The sequence below is a fragment of the Cyrtonyx montezumae genome, unplaced genomic scaffold (assembly GCF_038088225.1).
Source record: "Cyrtonyx montezumae isolate F1298 unplaced genomic scaffold, pur_monq_1.0 scaffold_30, whole genome shotgun sequence".
Taxonomy (NCBI): Eukaryota; Metazoa; Chordata; class Aves; order Galliformes; family Odontophoridae; genus Cyrtonyx; species Cyrtonyx montezumae.
This window is the reverse complement of record NW_027072035.1, coordinates 1,801,313-1,819,771: the sequence shown is the minus strand read 5'-3', so window position 1 is coordinate 1,819,771 and position 18,459 is coordinate 1,801,313. Positions and strand designations below refer to the sequence as shown.

General features: G+C 40.1%; 1 protein-coding gene across 1 annotated transcript; it reads left to right on the top strand.

The window, feature by feature from the left end:
• Positions 1-9,055: 9,055 nt before the first annotated feature.
• LOC136053534 (programmed cell death 1 ligand 2-like) lies at positions 9,056-14,786 on the top strand. Its single transcript, XM_065744280.1, has 5 exons — positions 9,056-9,356; positions 10,342-10,626; positions 11,237-11,377; positions 12,201-12,242; positions 14,341-14,786. Exons 1-5 carry the CDS (start codon positions 9,056-9,058, stop codon positions 14,421-14,423), a joined length of 852 nt encoding a protein of 283 aa, XP_065600352.1. The 3' UTR covers positions 14,424-14,786.
• Positions 14,787-18,459: the final 3,673 nt, after the last annotated feature.

The following is an 18,459-nucleotide window of genomic DNA, read 5'->3' as shown; positions in this document are numbered from 1 at the left end:
AAGACCAGTGGCATCCTGGGTTGCCAGCAGGTCAAGGGAGGATATCATCCCCCTCGACTCTGCCTTGGTGAGGCCTCAAGTGGAGTACTGTGTCCAGTTCTGGGCTCCCAAATACAAAAAAGGCAGAGATCTCCTCGAGGAGTCCAGTGGAGGGCTACAAAGATGATAAAGGGTGTGAAACACCTCTCCTATGAGGAAAGGCTGAGAAACCTTGGTCTGTTCAGCCTTGAAAAAAGAAGACTCAGAGGGGATCTGATCCATGTCCATAAATATCTAAGGTGCAGAAGGCAAAAGGACAAGGCTGGACTCTTCTCAGCTGTATACGGTGATAGGAAGTTCCGCACAAATGTGTGTGGGAAATTCTTCACGGTGCAGTGACGGAGCACTGGCACAGCTGCACAGGGAGGTGGTGGAGTCTCCTTCTCTGGAGATGTTCAAGACCCGCCTGGACACCTACCTGTGCAACCTGGTCTTGGGAGCTGCTCTGGCAGGGGGGTTGGACTCGATGATTACTAGAGGTCCTTTCCAACCTCTACAATTCTGATTCTTTAAGCAGTTGTTTTTTTTTTTTGGTTTTTTTTGTTTTTTTTAAATAGATAAATATACATAAATTGAATAAAGAGAACATGAAATATGTTTTGCAAAAGTTGGGTAGCCCCTAGAGGAGGTCTTTTAATCTGGTGAAAATTAAGAAAATGCAACTTAGCAGTGTAATGAATGCAGAATAGTTCTAGTAAATGCATGTTTAGAATCCAAGTCTGTATAATGCCCTAAGTGGGAATAAATCCAGTAAAATTACTGTGCAATTAAAAGAATAATTTAAGTATAAAAGCTCTGTATAAAGCTTTGAATAAACTTGTTTGGATGTGTGTTATCAGCATTGAACCCAGACTCCTTTCAGAATGAAACAGTTCTGAATTCAAAATGAAACTGGAACTGCTCATAAATTCCTTAGAAACTTGGTTTTCTTTAGCCACAGACACTTCTTTTCTGACACAGCTTGAATAGGAACATGAACTGTGTTATTCAACAGTAGCTGTTAAATGGGTTATGAGAGCCAGATGGATAGCTGCTGCTGCCATGCAAACAGGATACAGTTCTTCTACATTCTGAAAATCCTAGCTGTTATTTGAACCTCGTTCTCCCAATGGTTGCATAAAGATCCTATGTGAGTATAATGCTGCTAAAATACAAATCTAAATTAACTCTATTTCTGGCTGATCGATTGCAGATTTTGCTTAATATTCTAAATATTTACTTAAACCAATTTTATTGTCAAAGATTTGCAGAGAATGAATTCTGAATCAGATGCTAAGTCACAGATCCTGAAATAGATTGATATAACTTCAAACTCTGGGGAAGGAAAAGTCTTAGGAACTGAACCTGAGTCTCTAATTCAGTCTTCTGACTGACATAGGTGAAAGCAGAATAGGAATGCTAGCAATCCTCTACTGCCTGTGGATTGGGATTTTGCTGTTTGTAAATTTTACATTATGAAATTCAGGGAAAAGTTGTAAAAAGGAAACATAACCCTGCATCAGTTTGTGTCCATATGTTCCTGGTTATTTTCTTTTTATTGGTATTAACCTGTTATCTGCATGGTTGTTTTGATTGCATAGTAAATCTGCAGAATTCCACCTTGTGCATTTCCAGGAAAAGTCTGTAGAAGCTGGAAATCACACTGAAATGTTAGCCTATATTGTTCAGCACTGCTGCTAATAACTGAAAGGTACATACTCTGCAGAATACATGGCTGCATTAGTTTTGATTTTGTAAATATCATTTTCTTACAACAAAGATTTCAACCCAATCTTACTATAGTATCTATGGAAAAAATATTTGAGGTTTTATTAGTATAACCATATTTGACAATGAATGAAAATAAATGGAAGATACAATAAGTGGTGGTTGTCACATGTATTGCAATTGTTGTAATTATATTTGGTTACAGATACATTTTAAAAAATGAAGGAAGAGTGAAAATTGAAAGTGAGGGAGAGCAAAGAAGAAAATGAGAAATGTTATTGTCTCACCTGAAAGCTGGAGATGGAGAGCAGGTTGAAGTGATGGAATTAGGCTGCCATGGGTGATATGAACATCAGAGGCAAAGCAATGAGCTCGGCAGTAGCCTAACTGCATAGAGAGGTGAACAAGTTAGACACTGAGTGCAGCAGCAGAGAACAGACGAAAAATGAGAGTGTGTGTGGGTGCTGTTGCAGACAAGGAGGGCAGAAGTCTGTGTCCTCAGGACCTACTGGGATAGGAGCAAGACACAAACTTTGAACAAATACTAGTTTTTATTAAATTAACATGTAACTTATGTTTTAAATGAAGTCCCTGAAATGAAAATGAAGTACATTCTTTGTGCTTATAAGATATAGATATTAGGTTGGGTTTTTGCTTATTTTTTCACATGGGATTTTAGACCTTTTAAGAAAACAAATGAACTAATTAACAAAAAACACCCACAAAAACTGGATTCCTCACTGAGTGGGAAAAAAAGTGCAGCCACTTAATGACTAGGTTGAAAAGTCCTTTTTGCGGATTTTGGAAGGCTGGGAGGTTTTGAAGCTTCTAGGAACGAGCATGGTATGCAAGACTTTCAGTGGCAGAGAAATACAAAGCAAACAGTGACAGGGCCTCAACAGAGTTATGCAGTGTTGCTTACTATGTGCATAAAAACATATTCTGTTTCTGCAAGGACAGCAATTACAAGGAGTGCTACAATCATGTGAGCCAGGTACTGCTGATGATCAGCATCCTTCTGGCTTAACTGGGGATGTCATGTTAACACAGCTTGATTCTTCCAGGCATTGGCAGTGCCAGGGGGTCTTGTACTAAAGCATTATATTGAGATACTCCTTTTATCTGAGAAAATTGCTATGATCTTTCAGACACAATAGTGAAAGGAACAGAACTGAATTCACAGTTCATGCTGCTCAGAGGTAGGTTTCAATCTTTACTACTGAGGAGCACATTGCAAAGATCCCTTGACAGCCTTCTCTGAGTGGCCATGCTTGGGCAGGAGGACTGGACCAGATGTCCTCCAGATGTAACTTACAACCTCAATCATTCCATGATACATGAAAATTCTCTTTGCTTACCAAACCCCATGCAAATACTTCAGTGTTGGCAACATTGCGGGAATTCTTGCTAACCAAGAGTGGATTTCTGACTGGACTGGCGCCAAACATATTCATTCTGACAAAATGAATGGTTGATGCAGCCAGCTGTACCTCCTTATTTTGGTTGCTAACCTTCATACACCTTGAGCCTGACTTTCTGAGGTACAAAGAGCCCAAGGATAAGTGCATTCAGAAAAATAAAGCACCTGAGAGAATCAGAGCCAAAACATTTCAGACCGAGTCACAAACAAACAGGGAAGTAAGATCTAAAATCCTCTGCAGTAAGTCTAGCTCTGAGGAAGTCTAAAATTGTTCCTTCTTTGCTTTTCTTCCTTATACTTATTTCTGCATCTCTTTCACTGATTTTTTTCTGGCCACAATAGTGAGCTTGATTTGTTCAAATAAATTCTTCCTTTGTAGAATCATAAAATCATAGAATATCCTGGCTTTGAATGGATCCTTTAGGATCATGAAGTTCAACTCCTGGCTCCCTGCAGAACCAGCCAAAATCCAAACTCTATGTCTTAGAGCATTGTCCAAATGTTTCTTGATCTCTGGCAGCTTGGGGATGTGACCATTGCTCTGGGGAACCTGTTCTATGCCCACCACCCTCTGGCGAAGAACCTTTTCCTAGCATATTTGATCTTCTCCTGACAGCTCCATGTCATTCCCTCAAGGTCCAGTCACTGTCACCAGAGAGCAGAGCTCAGTGCTTCTACTCCACACGACCTCTTGAGGAGTTGCAGCCACCATGACACCCCTCAGCCCCCTCTGTCCTGTGCTAAACTAACTCAGAGACTTCAGCCACTCCTCATACACCTTGCCCTCCAGACCTTTCAACATCTTCATAGCCAGTACTTTTACATCCTTCTTATGTTGTGGTAACCACTGAACACAGTGCTTGAGGTGAGCCCACGCAGTGCAGAGCAGAGTGGGACAACTCCTGCTCTTGTCCTGTGACACTGCAGAGCACCCCAGGGTGCAGTTGGCCCTTCTGGCTGCCAGGGCACACTGCTGACTCATGTTCATCTTGTCACTAACAACACCACTACAGAACACTCCTTTCCACAGGGCTGCTCCTTCAGTCCCTTAACATCCAGACTGTATTTATATCCAGAACTATCCCATCCCAGATTATGGCTCTCACTCTTCAAATCCAGGTTAAAATTGTATCCATTAATCTTGCTAATTCCTGCAGAGCTGATCCATGATCTCATTAGTTTAGTAACAAATGTTGTCCCTTGGTTTCATTGTTGTTAGTTTTTTATTCAGTTATGTTGGTCCATACACAGAAGTATAAACAATAGTTTCCTTCTCACAGGAATAGGAAGCTACTAACCCTTAAATTGGACTTTCTACTGAATTACTTAAGGGCTGACGGTTTACTGCCAGTAATGCAAGGTACTTTATAAATACCAGGCACTGCTTTGTGTTAAGTGAAAGGAAAAGTAGCACCCAGCCATACAATATGAAGCAAGATTATTTGTTCATAAGTTCATAAGTTCATAAGGTTGGAAAGGACCTACAAGATCATCTAGTCCAACCATCCTCCTATCACTATCTCTACCCAACTACTAAATTAAATCCTTTAGCACCTCATCTAAACGCTTCTTGAACAGCGCTAGGGATGGTGCCTCAACCACCTCCCTAGGCAGGCCATTCCAGTGCCTGACCACTCTTTCAGAAAAGAAATGCTTCCTCAGGTCTAATCTAAATCTTCCCCGGTGCAACTTGTGGCCATTCCCTCTCGTCCTGTCCTTATTTATCAGGGAGAAGAGGCCCACCCCCTCCTCACCACAACCCCCCTTCAGGAAGTGGTAGAGTGCAATAAGGTCTCCTCTGAGCCTCCTCTTGTCCAGACTAAACAATCCCAGCTCCCTCAGCCGCTCCTCATAAGACTTGTGCTCCAGACCCCTCACCAGTTTTGTTGCCCTTCTCTGAACATGCTCCAGGGCCTCAATGTCCTTCTTGTAGTGAGGGGCCCAAAACTGAACACAGTACTCGAGGTGCGGCCGTACCAGAGCTGAGTACAGGGGGATGATCACCTCCCTGCTCCTGCTGGCTACACTATTTCTAATACAGGCCAGGATGCTGTTGGCCTTCTTGGCCACCTGGGCACACTGCCGGCTCATGTTGAGCCTAGCATCAACCAACACCCCCAGGTCCTTTTCCTCTCTACATTCTTCAAGCCATTCTGCCCCAAGCCTATAGCATTGCAGGGGGTTATTGTGGCCAAAGTGCAGGACCCGGCACTTGGTCTTATTGAACCTCATCCCATTGAGCTCAGCCCAGCTATTCAGCCTATCCAAATCCCTCTGAAGGGCCTCCCTACCCTCAGGCAGTTTGACACATCCTCCCAACTTTGTGTCATCTGCAAACTTACTGAGGGTACACTCAATTTCCTCGTCTAGGTCATCAATAAAGATATTAAACAAGATGGGCCCCAAAACTGACCCTTGGGGGACACCACTCATAACAGGACGCCAGCTGGACTTAACTCCATTAACCACTACCCTCTGGGCACGGCCCTCCAGCCAGATCTCCACCCAGAGAAGAGTGAACCTGTCCACACCACGGGCTGCCAGTTTCCTTAGGAGAATACTGTGGGAGACCGTGTCAAAGGCCTTGCTGAAGTCCAGGTAGACTACATCAACAGCCTTTCCCTCATCTACCTGTCTGGTCACCCAGTCATAGAAGGAGATGAGGTTGGACAAGCACGACCTGCCCCTGGTGAACCCGTGCTGGCTGGGTCTGATCCCTTTATTGCCATGCACGTGTCATGTGATTTCCCTCAAGATCATCTGTTCCATAACTTTCCCTGATACCGAGGTCAGGCTGACAGGCCTGTAGTTCCCCGGGTCTTCCTTACAGCCTTTCTTGTAGATGGGAGTCACATCGGCAAGCCTCCAATCTTGTGGGACCTCTCCAGATAACCAGGAATGCTGATAGATGGCAGAAAGTGGCTCGGCAATCACCTCTGCTAGCTCCCTCAGCACCCTTGGGTGGATCCCATCTGGCCCCATGGACTTGTGGCAGTTCAGATGGAGGAGTAGATCTCTGACCATTTCTGCTTGAATCACAGGGGATGCATTATGCACCCCGTTCCGGACTTCCAGGTCAGGGCAAGTACCGTGTGGACAACTGTCCTGTCTATTAAAGACAGATGTGAAGAAGGCATTGAGAACCTCAGCCTTTTCCTTATCATCTGTGGTTATATTGCCTGCCTCGTTGAGTAAAGGAGGGAAATTTTCCTTAGTTTTTCTCCTGCTGTTAATATATTTGTAAAAGGGTTTCCTGTTCTCCTTTACAGCAGTAGCCAGCCTAATTTCAAGCTGGGCTTTAGCATTTCTAATTTTCTGCCTGCAGATCTTGGCCAGTTCTCTGCAGTCACCCCAAGTAGCCTGACCCATCTTCCAGAGGACATAGACTCTCTTTTTCTCTCGGAGTCTCAACAAAAGATCCCGGTTCATCCACACTGGTCTTTTTCTCCTCCGGCTTGACTTACGGGACTCCGGGACTGCCTGCTCCTGTGCCTTTAAGATTTCCATCTTGAGGAGCATCCAGGCTTCCTGGACCCCTTTACCCTTCAGGAGCAAGTCCCAAGGGACCCTTGCAACAAGTGTCCTGAACAGGTCAAAGTCTGCCCTCCGGAAGTCCAAGGTAATAGTTTTGCTAGTCACAATTTGCATACCTCTCTGATATTTCCTGCTTAGTGCCAAGTATTTGCAGGTTGTGACGTTAAAGAACTCAGATAATAAACTCAGATAACTTAGTTTTACACAAAAAATTATGGAAAATGAAGTTGAAAAAAGTAAGAGTCAGTGATCTGAACGGGTGTTAGTGATCTCTGTAAGCAAGATCAGGTGTTAGTACAGACAGTAACAAAAATAAAAAATAAAAAAATAAATTTGGTTCTTCATATTTATAAATCTCTCTGTCAAGAGAGGCAACTGAAATTCTTTCTGTTATTTATGGGTACAGAAATGCTGTAAAAAGTCTGCCCTGACAGATTTCTTAAGACTGCAAGCTACAGATTTTGAAGGCTTCACGAATAAATTTGCAGAAGTATTTTCTCTCCCTTCATTGCCAGAGCTCAGTAGTTCAAATTCTGTGTATGAACATGGGTTATTTTATCCAGGATTTCCCTTGTTTCCAGAGGTAGTCTAGTAATGCTTTGCATTTGCTGCTGTTTCTTAGCTGCAATAGATTCTGAAGGTCTGAAAGGCTTTTAGTGACAGCATTCTAGTACATCTCTCAAGCAGAAGATAGCTGATGTTAATTAAGTTCAATTCTTTTATTTCAGATCCACCTGAGAAAATGTTCCAAATCCTGATAGTGCTGTTGCTGGAAATTGATCTCTGTATGGTTTCAGGTGAGAGGAAGTGGACCATCTTTCATTCTCATCATTAGGACCAATGTAACCATACTGCTATGTCCTCGGGATGTGGGTTGCAGCATCTTACCATGACTACTGGCTTCCACAAACAGCTGGTGATGTCTGGATCCTCTGCCTTGAAAAGTCTTACAGAAGGCATTGAGCATGAGGACAGCTGTCCACCACTTTCCACCCCTGTGCTTCTTGACAGCATTCTGTGTTTTCAGCAGAGCTGGCTTGAATTACCAGGCATGACTATGAGAGAGAGAATAGCCACGAGCCAGTTGTAAACTAAAGCAATCTCAGTGCAAGACGTACTGAAGCAAAATCATGGGTATACCTCTGACCACCTCTGTAGAAGGAGCAGCTTGCTAAAGGGGGGTCACAGGAGTAGAAAAATGGGTGAGGAGCATGGCATATGACATTGTAGTAAGGCTGTGGCCCCTGGGTGGCCACTGTGCTCAAAAGATTTTGCAGCAAACATATTCCTTATTTAACTTATCTCAGGTTAGTGAACTCATATATTCTATATAGATAAAGAAATTCTACATATAATAGATTCAGTAAATGGGAAGAGCTTGGGATTTTTTTCATATTATTTTTCTGTCACTATGGTTGTATAAAAACAAATAAAGAAACATTGCTAATAGGAACTGAAAATTTCCCTGCAAGTATTTAACAAACTCTTGTAAGAATAATAAGAAAAACACACAAGCAGTTGCATGAACTTCTCTTTTGAATATTGCTATAAATATTTTCAAGTGCTTCTGAATTAAAAAAATATGTGGTAAATCCAGTAAAAAAGGTAGTAACAAGGTTTATGGAATCATTGATCATAAAAATCGTTATGAAGTATGCCTTAAAATGATAAAGTATTAATAACAATATGACTTTCAAATTTGCTGAGTGGCTAAGAAGATTGTTTTGACATACTTTCAGTAATAGTTCTCTGTATTTCTGAGTTCACATGGGATCAGAGATACACGGTCCATGCGTGTGCAAGACTGCAGCTGCTGCACAGCAATTCTTGCCCGTTACTTGTACGTATTTAGTGCCAATACATGTGCTTCACAGGTGTTAAACTGAACCTTTACTTTTTAAAGAACAACAAAACTAGCCTTAGCATTTCCATTTTTATTTTTGTTTTGACAAAAACCTTAGGACGTACAAGATACAATCGTGGTTTCAGAGCCTGTGTAATCACTGACTCTGACTTGAAGTACCTTTTAAATGTGAAAAAAAAAAAGAAAAAATGTTGCTTGTCTTGTCTTTGTCATTCAGATTATATAAACAATACAAATAGAGATTATTTTCTATAGATACTACCAACATAGCAAAAATGCTGTTGTGAATAGGAAAAAAAAAATGCTTAAATCCTTGAGTCAAGCTAATAATCGTATGTCAGACAATACAAAACTGTCTGATTAAGCTTAAAGAAAATCATAAAATATTTCAGCACAGCAAAGAACAGTTGCTTTCTTCTCCTACCCTAGCTTTATTCACAGTTGAAGTTCCTCAGCAGCTATATGTTGCGGAGTATGGGAGCAATGTGACCATGGAATGCAGATTCCCTGTTAACGGCTCATTGAACCTGGGACTCCTGAATGTTGTCTGGGAGCAGAAGAGGCAAGGTCAGCTGGAATCAAGAGATGTGTACACACTTCACAGTGGGAAAGCACTCCTTTCATCCCAGCATCGTGATTATATGGGAAGAGCAGCACTGTTACACAACAAATTGAAATTGGGACAAGCTATCCTTCAAATCACCAACATCAAAATCACAGATGCAGGATCTTACCTTTGCCTCATTGATTACCAAGGTGCTGACTACAAGTACATTACTTTGGAAGTAAAAGGTCAGTGGCTGAAGGAACGTGACTGCTTATTTATTGAGATGTCTTAGCTAAATTCCTACAGATAAGTAGGAATTTATGAAATGATAGTAATCTCTTACCAAGCCCTCAGTACTACCCAGTGGTACCGAAGCAGTAGTCCCAGTGTCATCTGTTCTGGTTCAACAACAGCTGAATTTCTCTGGGGTACATTCCATCTTCTCTCAGCACCCTCTTCTGTGGAGCTCCACCCACAACCCAATGCCCTGCTGGTCCACTTCTGGCTATTCTCAGGCATCCCTCTGATGTGTTTTACCTTACTGATAAGCCCTGCTGCAATTACTCAGGAGGCTGGAAATTTCCCCAGTGATTGCAGCTCACCGAGCATGGACAAGTGGTTTTCTGAGTTTGTCAGAGCCAAGTGGGCATCAGTAATAAATACGTACATGACTGGATAGTATGGCAGGACAGTCCTTAGAAAGACCTCTATTGTTTCCCATTAATTGCTGTATGTCTGTGTGATACAAGGCAGCATTCATTTCCCATTTAGACATTTGAATAATGAACTTTATCAAATGCAAAAATGGCCACAGTTTGCTCCCTCTGACCCACTCATGAAAATTCTAGGCTCGTCTCCTTCTAAATACCATGAAAATACCATGCTTGTTTATAAAGTATGGTAACATAAACATTAAAACAACCTTTTTCCTGAGTTATTTCTCTTGTAATACAGCTACTATTTTGTGTATTCAAGATGAAGCCCCACAAGATTTCATTTATTTCCCCTGTACTGATTAATTCAGTGTTAACTACTGTCTTGGACAGGGTATTGAAGTAAGCTCTGTCACTTTGGTCCCAAGAAGGATTGAGTTAACACTACTGAGTTGTTCTACAGTATTTTCTTCATCAGTTCAAATAAGCATACTTCAGATAAAACCACAAACAATAAGGGGAAGGAGGGAAATAGGAAAATTACTGTCATTGCTTAACTTCACCTGTTTTCATGCAGCATCCTACAGGATAATAAACACACAGGAAATAAGAAAATGGAATGAAGACAAGATTGCTTTTATATGCCAGTCAGAAGGCTTCCCTCTGGCAGAGGTATTCTGGCAAAATGAAAAGAACTTCAGTCTCAGCAGGTCTGCAAATACTACATACACAGCGACTGCAGATGGCCTCTATAATGTCACCAGCATCCTGACAATCAACCAAAACATGAATGAGAACTACAGCTGCATATTCTGGAATAAAGAACTGAATGAAAATACTTCAGCTTACATTTACTCCTTAGGTTCATATCACCTTGAACTTGTATAATAGACAGATGAGAGAGGGAGAGAGAGAGAGGAAAAAATGATAATGCCCTTTATTACATATGTTTTGTCCTATTATTCATCACTATAACTTCACTCTAAAAAGTGGTGTAATAGTGATGCTCAGGATCAAGTCACTGTTATTTGTGTCTTTAAAGTCAAGGCTAGCTCACACCCCAAAAAAGCCAAACTGTCTTTTTCTAGAGTATTTTAATTTCAGAGTCGCTGCCATTATTTTGCTGCCAGTATGGTGGAAATTCTTTAATCTTCATGGGTATGTTCCCTAACAAACTGTTCTTACAGAATACAGATAAATTGCAGTATTGCTTGCTCAGATGGCATGAAAATGGGAAACTTGACACATGTATTATAAAGATTATTGAAGAAATATTGCAGAATAAGAAATTCTCAGTGTAAAATAATACCTTGATAAATGCTAAGAATCTTAAGTTCAGTCAGTGCCAGTCTTTGGAGAATCAGAACTGGAAGTTTATAAACTCTGCCAGCTTTCTAAGTTACAAATTTACTTTTCCTGTTTTGTTTTGTTTTGTTTTATTTTGTGTTTTCTCTTTTGTTTTTCTTTGACAGCTTTAATGAGCACACAGTATGATGGACAAAAGTCTCTGGTCTTATTTATCCTTGCTACATGTGTGACAGTACTGGTCCTACTCTCTGCATTAATAATCTTTCACAAAAGAAAATCATTCAAGAATTGCCGTACTAAAAAAGGTACATCTTACTTCAGATAGTTGATTTTTTTCTTATTTATTTTTCCTGCGAAAGATGTATTTTAATGCTTAATAACGTTAGGCATGCTCGTATGATTTTGGTCACATTTTCTTTCTAGAGGAACTCTACTCTAAAATGAGATCTTGCTGTGTTTGAGTTGGACTTGATTCTTCTCACCTTTAATTTAGGTGAGCGAGTGAATGAGTGTACATTTTCTCTGACCATCAATTGTTCAGTAAAGGACGTCAGCAGGTTTTGGCTTGGGTGAGGAGAGCTGTAAAAACATAGCTTGTCATTTCCATTTGTAGCAACAGATTAACAAATTTGCTCACCTCAGAGCCTTTGTCTTGTTTTCATTCTTCTAAGCTACAAAGCCACTCTATCTACAGTATTTGACATTAAACTTTTATTTATAGGCTTCATTAAAAGCAGTACAGCTAAAATGGCACGCAGATCCACTGCTCTGTTGGATTATTATAAACTGTGTTTATTTCCTGGCTTGAAAATGCAATACTCACAAAGTGAAAATGCAAATGGGCTATTACTCTGATCTTTTCTGTACATGAGAAGACTCCAATAAACTCAAATAGAGCTGTTGTAACAAAATAAGATTGAGTCACATTTGGTTATTAAGGTCTTCAGAATTTGATTCAAAACTTGTAAATGAAAAGAACTGTAGAGAAGCCAGTATATTTGGGATGAATTAATAACAAAAACTTTAATGTATTTAAATCCCTGTTTAATGCAAAAGTTTGTTGAATTATATTGTTTCTTCCAATATTTGAAATGTTTAAGTTAAATTTATTTACATTTGCTTTAACAGACAGGAAAGGAAAATTAAGCCCTAATATGACAGATGAGAACAGTAAGTCATTTTTTTTTATTGTTGATGCTTTCAGCTTTTCCCTCCTCAAAGGTAAGAGCAGTGTAAATCTACAGGCAGCAACTTAGATATTGCTATATCAAAATAGGAGCTACTTTGAATTTAATTTGAACTTCTCTTAAATATTCTAACTATCTAGTATCTATAATAATCTCTAAAAACATAAATTCAAACTTACAACTTTCTCACATGCTGTATAAAAATTAATGAATATTTATTCTTTTGTACTGAGATACAGAGAGCTTGCAAATATAGCTGTGTCTACACCCCTGTATATTGACTGCAGTTCTGGTAGCCTTATCAGGATAAGACACACAGAAAAAGCTGGTTGTTTTGAAAAGCTTTTTGTCACAATTATTTGTGGTGCTTTTGGCTCAGTCCACATATTTTGTCAGTAATAAGAAATGACACCTGATTTCTCTGGAGCATTAGATGGTCCATCAAAGTTCTTCTCATCTAATGAGTATTTGCCATGCCTAGACACCTAAAAATTATTACATTGCAAAGTGAATGCAATGCCTAAAGACAATAGGGTGTATGTGGCTGTCCTGTACTAAAATTGAAGTGGCAAAAAACAAAACAAAACAAAACCATAGAAAACTATGAAGTGATACAAGAAACGTCTTGTACACATACGATAATATGTGATACCACATGCGTACATACATCACTTTTGTTACCTATACACAGAAGTCTCATAGATTAATGCACTGTCAGGAGAGAGGCTGTGGTCAGCACCAGGTATGATGATGCTGGATAGAGGTGCCTTTCCTTGGTGCCCAAGTAGCCTACTGAGGGCAGTCCTGAGGTACACAGTGTAGGAAATGACCAACTCCCCCACTGCATGGAGCAAAACTGTGATGCAGCTGGCCAAGGGCCTGAGGAAATAACACGGAGCAGTTTTTATGCATAGACATACATATACAACCTTGGGCATTTCCAAGGACAAGATTTACTGGAGAAGCCACCTTTGTTTCCCACTACTAGAAAAAAATGCATCAAAAAGCCACTTCCTTAGGAGAAGTAAAACCTGGGGACTGGGGAGATGGGAATGAGATCTTCACTGACTCTCACTTCACATCAGATAGCAGTGCGTGCCTCTCTCTTCATCAGCACCACTAGATAGCACTTGTGAGATGACACTTTCAGAAAATCACTCTCGCCTATCACAAATCATAACTTACTGAAGTTAAAAGGCCTTTCTCATTCTGTGTGTGGCAATGTGACATTTTGGTGGAGCTATGCCACATGCAAATGAATAAAAGCTGTAGGCAAGCAGCACTGGTGCATGTCTGGACACAATTCCAGTGCATGTTGTCTGAACAATCAGGCTTCTCCCAGCCTTTTGTATAGCTGCTGTAGGACTTTTTTGCTGTGTAGGCAGTAGCCTCTTCTTTGCGCTTACCGAAATGAAGAAATTAAAGGAGAGGTAGTAGCTTTTTGTGGTTTTGTTTTACTTCTTCATTTTAATGACCAAAAATCTTTGTCATATGACTTACTGCATGTTGCACAAACATGTATATTTCTCAGCACCATGTATTTTTAAGAAACACTGGAAAGAACCTTTATTCCATGATGAGTATGTAGTTGAAGCCACAGACACTTTACCAGAGAGCCCTGGAATGACCCACATGGCCTTGGTTACAGGAACAAGTATTGTGCATGTTATCATCTTAACTTGCAGCTTGAGCTGCACCACTACTGAGGATGCAGAACATTCTACCTTGTCATTGAAGTCCCAGTTCTGCAAACATCTCTTCAGCTACACAAATTTTACCTATAAGTATTCCTATGGGTGTTATCTAACCTGATTTCAGTTTTGCTACTTCAATTGCATGGGATTGCCATTGATAGCTGTGATACAACAGAAAATTCATAATTTGCATCATACTCTTTCCTCTGAGAAGGTTGCAACTGGATGTCATGAAGTTAATGTCAGCTTTAAAGAGACACTGTACTTCAGCATACATAGAAAAACTCATTTAGTGAATACAGACTCTCAGTGTTAGCCTCTAGACTGCTAAAACCAAGTGATTATTGTGTATTTTTAAAATAAGATCTTTCTTTTTCTTTCCTTAAGGAGACTACTGTAACTCTCAAACAGAGACTTTATACTTGTCAACTGTCATATTTTCTGAAGAAAGCAGGAATGCGAGTGTGTGAAAATTCATCATCTCACATGCAGAAATTTGCACATTTTTATCTGTTTTTGAGGACTTCAGAGGAAAGCTACCACATCAGTTTCAGATGAACAGATGAACTCATGTGGATTTGCTGGCATTAGAGCAATGGACAGCTGCACTTCTTCAGATACAGTATCTTGAAGTTACTGAGAATTATGCCATCATTCAATGTGGTTTGCCACTGGGAGAAGGTTTTCTCCAGTTCTTTTGATTCACTTTATTTTTGAATTTACTGTGGCTCAATGAAATTTAGTTCAAAGAGTACTTTCATTAACTGGTACAGTTTCAAGAATGTTGCTAGGCTTCAAACATCCTATGTGAGTTTGAATAAAAGCTATATATGCTGCCCTGTATCTAAACTTCTTTCACAGGGAGAGTGTTACATACTGGTATCTCATTTCCAAACTTTCCAACATATTAAACTGGAAATTACCACAAGTACCCATCAGCATTTCACAAAACTAATAAGAGATCAAAGTTAAAGTAGAGCCAGAACTAAAACCAAAACAAACCAATAACAACAAAAACACAGTAAATCAGGACTATATCAGAGGAGAAAATATTAATGTACAGTCTCTGTAAAACTACAGGTAAGATGGGTGAAAAACTATGATCTGTGATGCAGCAGCAACATAAAAATAAGGAATTTTACACTTGATATTATTACTCAACATAATTTTCTTTAGGAGGAATTTAGAAGCAAAAGTGAAAATCTAGTTCAGTTAGATTTTTCTGATTATGTTTAAACAGTAATTTAAACTTTATTTAAGAGGAAGAGGCATGTAATTGTTTTACTTCCCATTATAGTAATGCCAATTAGATAAGCCAATGCTTTATTTAACATGAATATCCTGCAGCCTGGGCATAGCTTCCACCGTGCCAGTTCTGAAAAACAGCACAGCAGGAAACCACGTTTTTCTTCTTAAATAGTCATCAAACACTGAAGCCCAAGCACAGAGTTGGATTTGTCGTACTATTTTCAAAGTGCACTGGCTCTGGTGTACTGTCCTTTCTCCAAAGATAGACAGACACAGAATCACAGAATCATAGAATGACTTGGGTTGTAAGTGTCCTTCAACATCATCCCTGCAGTAGCCAGGATTGCTACCCACTAGATCAGACTGCCCAAAGCCCCAGCAAATGTGTCCTTGAATACTTCCAGGGATGGGGCTTCCACAACTTCTCTGAGCAGCTTGTTCTAGTGCCTCACCATCATCTGAGCAAAAAATCTCCACACAATATCTAATCTACATTTCCCCTAGACACGGAGCAGTTGGCCACAACCCTCTGTCTGTGACCATCCCACCAGTGATTTACCCACCAAACAGCCCACCCTTCAAATCTGTATCTCTCCAATTCAGAGACAAGGGTGTGGTGTGGGAAATATGACAAAACTATAACATTATACATAACATGTTATATGTTATATGCCAGATTATAATGTAACAAGATTAAAAAGAGGTTCTCACATGGAAACTATTTCTGACATTTTTCTAGTCTTTGAAGAGCATTGTCTGCTTTGCCAATAAAAAATAAAAATAACGTATCAGTAAGACTACATTTTTTCATAAAACTTTGGATATAGACAGAAGCTGTATCTCCAGGGGCACGTGCCACAGTTCACACTAGCACAAGACTGACCTACTGTAGGAAGGTATTTGAAAGACAGCATATATTTCTTCTCCATGATAGTTGATTTTAAAAAAGGAGGACTGATGCCGATTTTACTTTGGACAGAGGAATAAAGTATCTCTTTATCATCACCTCAACTTGGGCATCTGGGACATCTGTGTATTATACCTTTAAATATTCAGTTGTAGCTATTGTATTCAGCTGAGTATAATCCACCAAGGCTTGTCATGTCCTTGCTGACATGGGAAATCCGATAGATGGCAGAGAATCAGAGGCAGCTTCTCAAAGCAGTGCTTAGCTTGCAATGTATAGCAGCTTGGGGACTGCCCTAGCTTGTAGTATTTAGCAATAGTTAAGGGTCAGTGCATACAGTCGATTTCTTCCCATGACAGACTCCACAGGGAACCACTAGCTGCTTCTGTTAGTCACTGTGAAAACTCCACCTCCTGTAAGGACTTTGTTTTTGTGTTTTTAATCAGTTTTTTTTTTCCTTTCTCATTATCATAAAATGGAAGTAATTTAAGCTGAATTTATGTGGATAAATATAAAGCATATGCCACAGACTTTGAAATTTGATTACAGATTATTGTTCCTTTCTGAATGAAAGTCATCCTGTTATTATCTTACTCTTCTAAGTAAATTTTGCCTTGATGTGGGTAGGGACTATCACATGTGGGCAGCACCTCTTGCATGTTTTACAGGCATAACAAACACTCCCTTGTTTTACTTTTCATAAGAACCAATTACTTATACACTGGCATTATCAGGAGGAGGCAGTACAGCTTTGTACTACAGTCCTGTGTCCTAATCACTCTATTCCATATGAAAGGAGCAATTTTACTACTTACTGTTAAGACCCATAAAAATATCAAAAAATGTGTCTTTGTTTGCATGTGTGTATTTTTTTTTACCAGCTCCCAGTTGATACCTATGAACTACAGTAAAAATAAATCAGGATGATACTCACAGCTTAGTAAGTGACATTTAGCTTGTCAGCTGCCTGAAACATCTATATGCATATACAAATTCATGCATGAATTGCTTTTTACTGAAAGTCACTGAGCATATGATATGTGTGTGATATGATGAGTCTCTGTACTGCTTTACAAGCTGTTATCTTGAAAAAGCTGAAGTAAGAGTTTTTGGATAAACCACCCACAACATATGCAAAGAGTTTTTTTCCCCACAGTTTTAAAGACTACAGTGAGCTGTAAATAGCTGATATTATCAGACCAAGACTGTAAAGTTTCTAAATATTATATAACAGTTAGTCCAAAGAGATAGACTTTAAAGCTTACTCTCAAGTAGAGGACATCTTGCATAGGACATTTCCATTGTCCTTCCTGATATCATAGAATAACAAAATGGCTCAGGTTGAAAAGGATTTTAAAGATAATCCAGTTCCAACTCCCCTATCACGAGCAGGGTTGCTAGCCACTATATCAGGCTGCCCAGGGTCCCATCCAGCCTGGCCTTGAATGTCTCCAAAGATGGGGCATTTACAACCTCTCTGGGCAACCTCTTTCAGAGATTCATGCTCCTCTGAGCAAAAAACTTCATCCTAACATCTAACCTAAATCTCCTCTCTTCTAACTAAAAATCTTTTTCTCCTGTCTTAATCACAATCAGACCATGTAGAAAGTGAGTCCTCCCAAACTTGTTAAGTTCCCTTCAAGTACTGGAAAAACACATTGAGATCTCCCTGGAGCCTTCTCCTCTTTAAGCTAAATAAGTCCAGCTGCTCACCCTTTCTTCATACGAGAGGAGCTCCAGCCCTTTGATCATCTTCATGGTCTTCCTCTGGACTTGTTCCAACAGGTCTACATCCTTCCTGTTCTGGGGGCCTCAGACATGGAAACAGTACTCCCAGATGGAACCTCACAAGGGCTGAGTAGATGGGGACAATCACCTCTCTCTCTCTGTTGGCCACCCCTCTTGATGTAGTCCAGCATAGTGTTGGCTTTTAGGGGCTCCAAAAGTACATTGCTGGCTCATGTCCAGCTTTTCATCCATCAGAACCCCCAAGTCCTTCTCTGCAGGTCTGTTTTCAGTGAGTTCTCCTAGTCTGTACTCATATCTGGGATTACCTTGACCCAAATGCAGCACATTGCACTGGGCCTTGTTAAATCATTAGATTTTTGTGTGCCCACTTCATGAGTATGTCCAGGTCCCTTTGGATGGTGCCTCTTCTTTCTACTGTGTCAGCTGCATCACTCAGCTTGGTATTATGAGCAAACCTGAAAAAAGTGCGCTCAACCCCACTGTCTATGCCAGTTGAAAACAGATCCTTGGGGAACACCACTCATGACTCATGACATACAACTCCTCTTCCTCTAAATAATTTTATCTCACATAGGAGGGTGTAATAAATAATGCCATGCTAT

Bases quoted from the DNA above. Each gene is read 5' to 3' on its own strand.
- LOC136053534 (XM_065744280.1), top strand. From the start codon at position 9,056: ATGGAATGCAGATTCCCTGTTAACGGCTCATTGAACCTGGGACTCCTG. The intron at 9,357-10,341 runs GTCAGTGGCTGA...GTTTTCATGCAG, and splicing joins CATTACTTTGGAAGTAAAAG to CATCCTACAGGATAATAAAC. The intron at 10,627-11,236 runs GTTCATATCACC...TTTCTTTGACAG, and splicing joins AGCTTACATTTACTCCTTAG to CTTTAATGAGCACACAGTAT.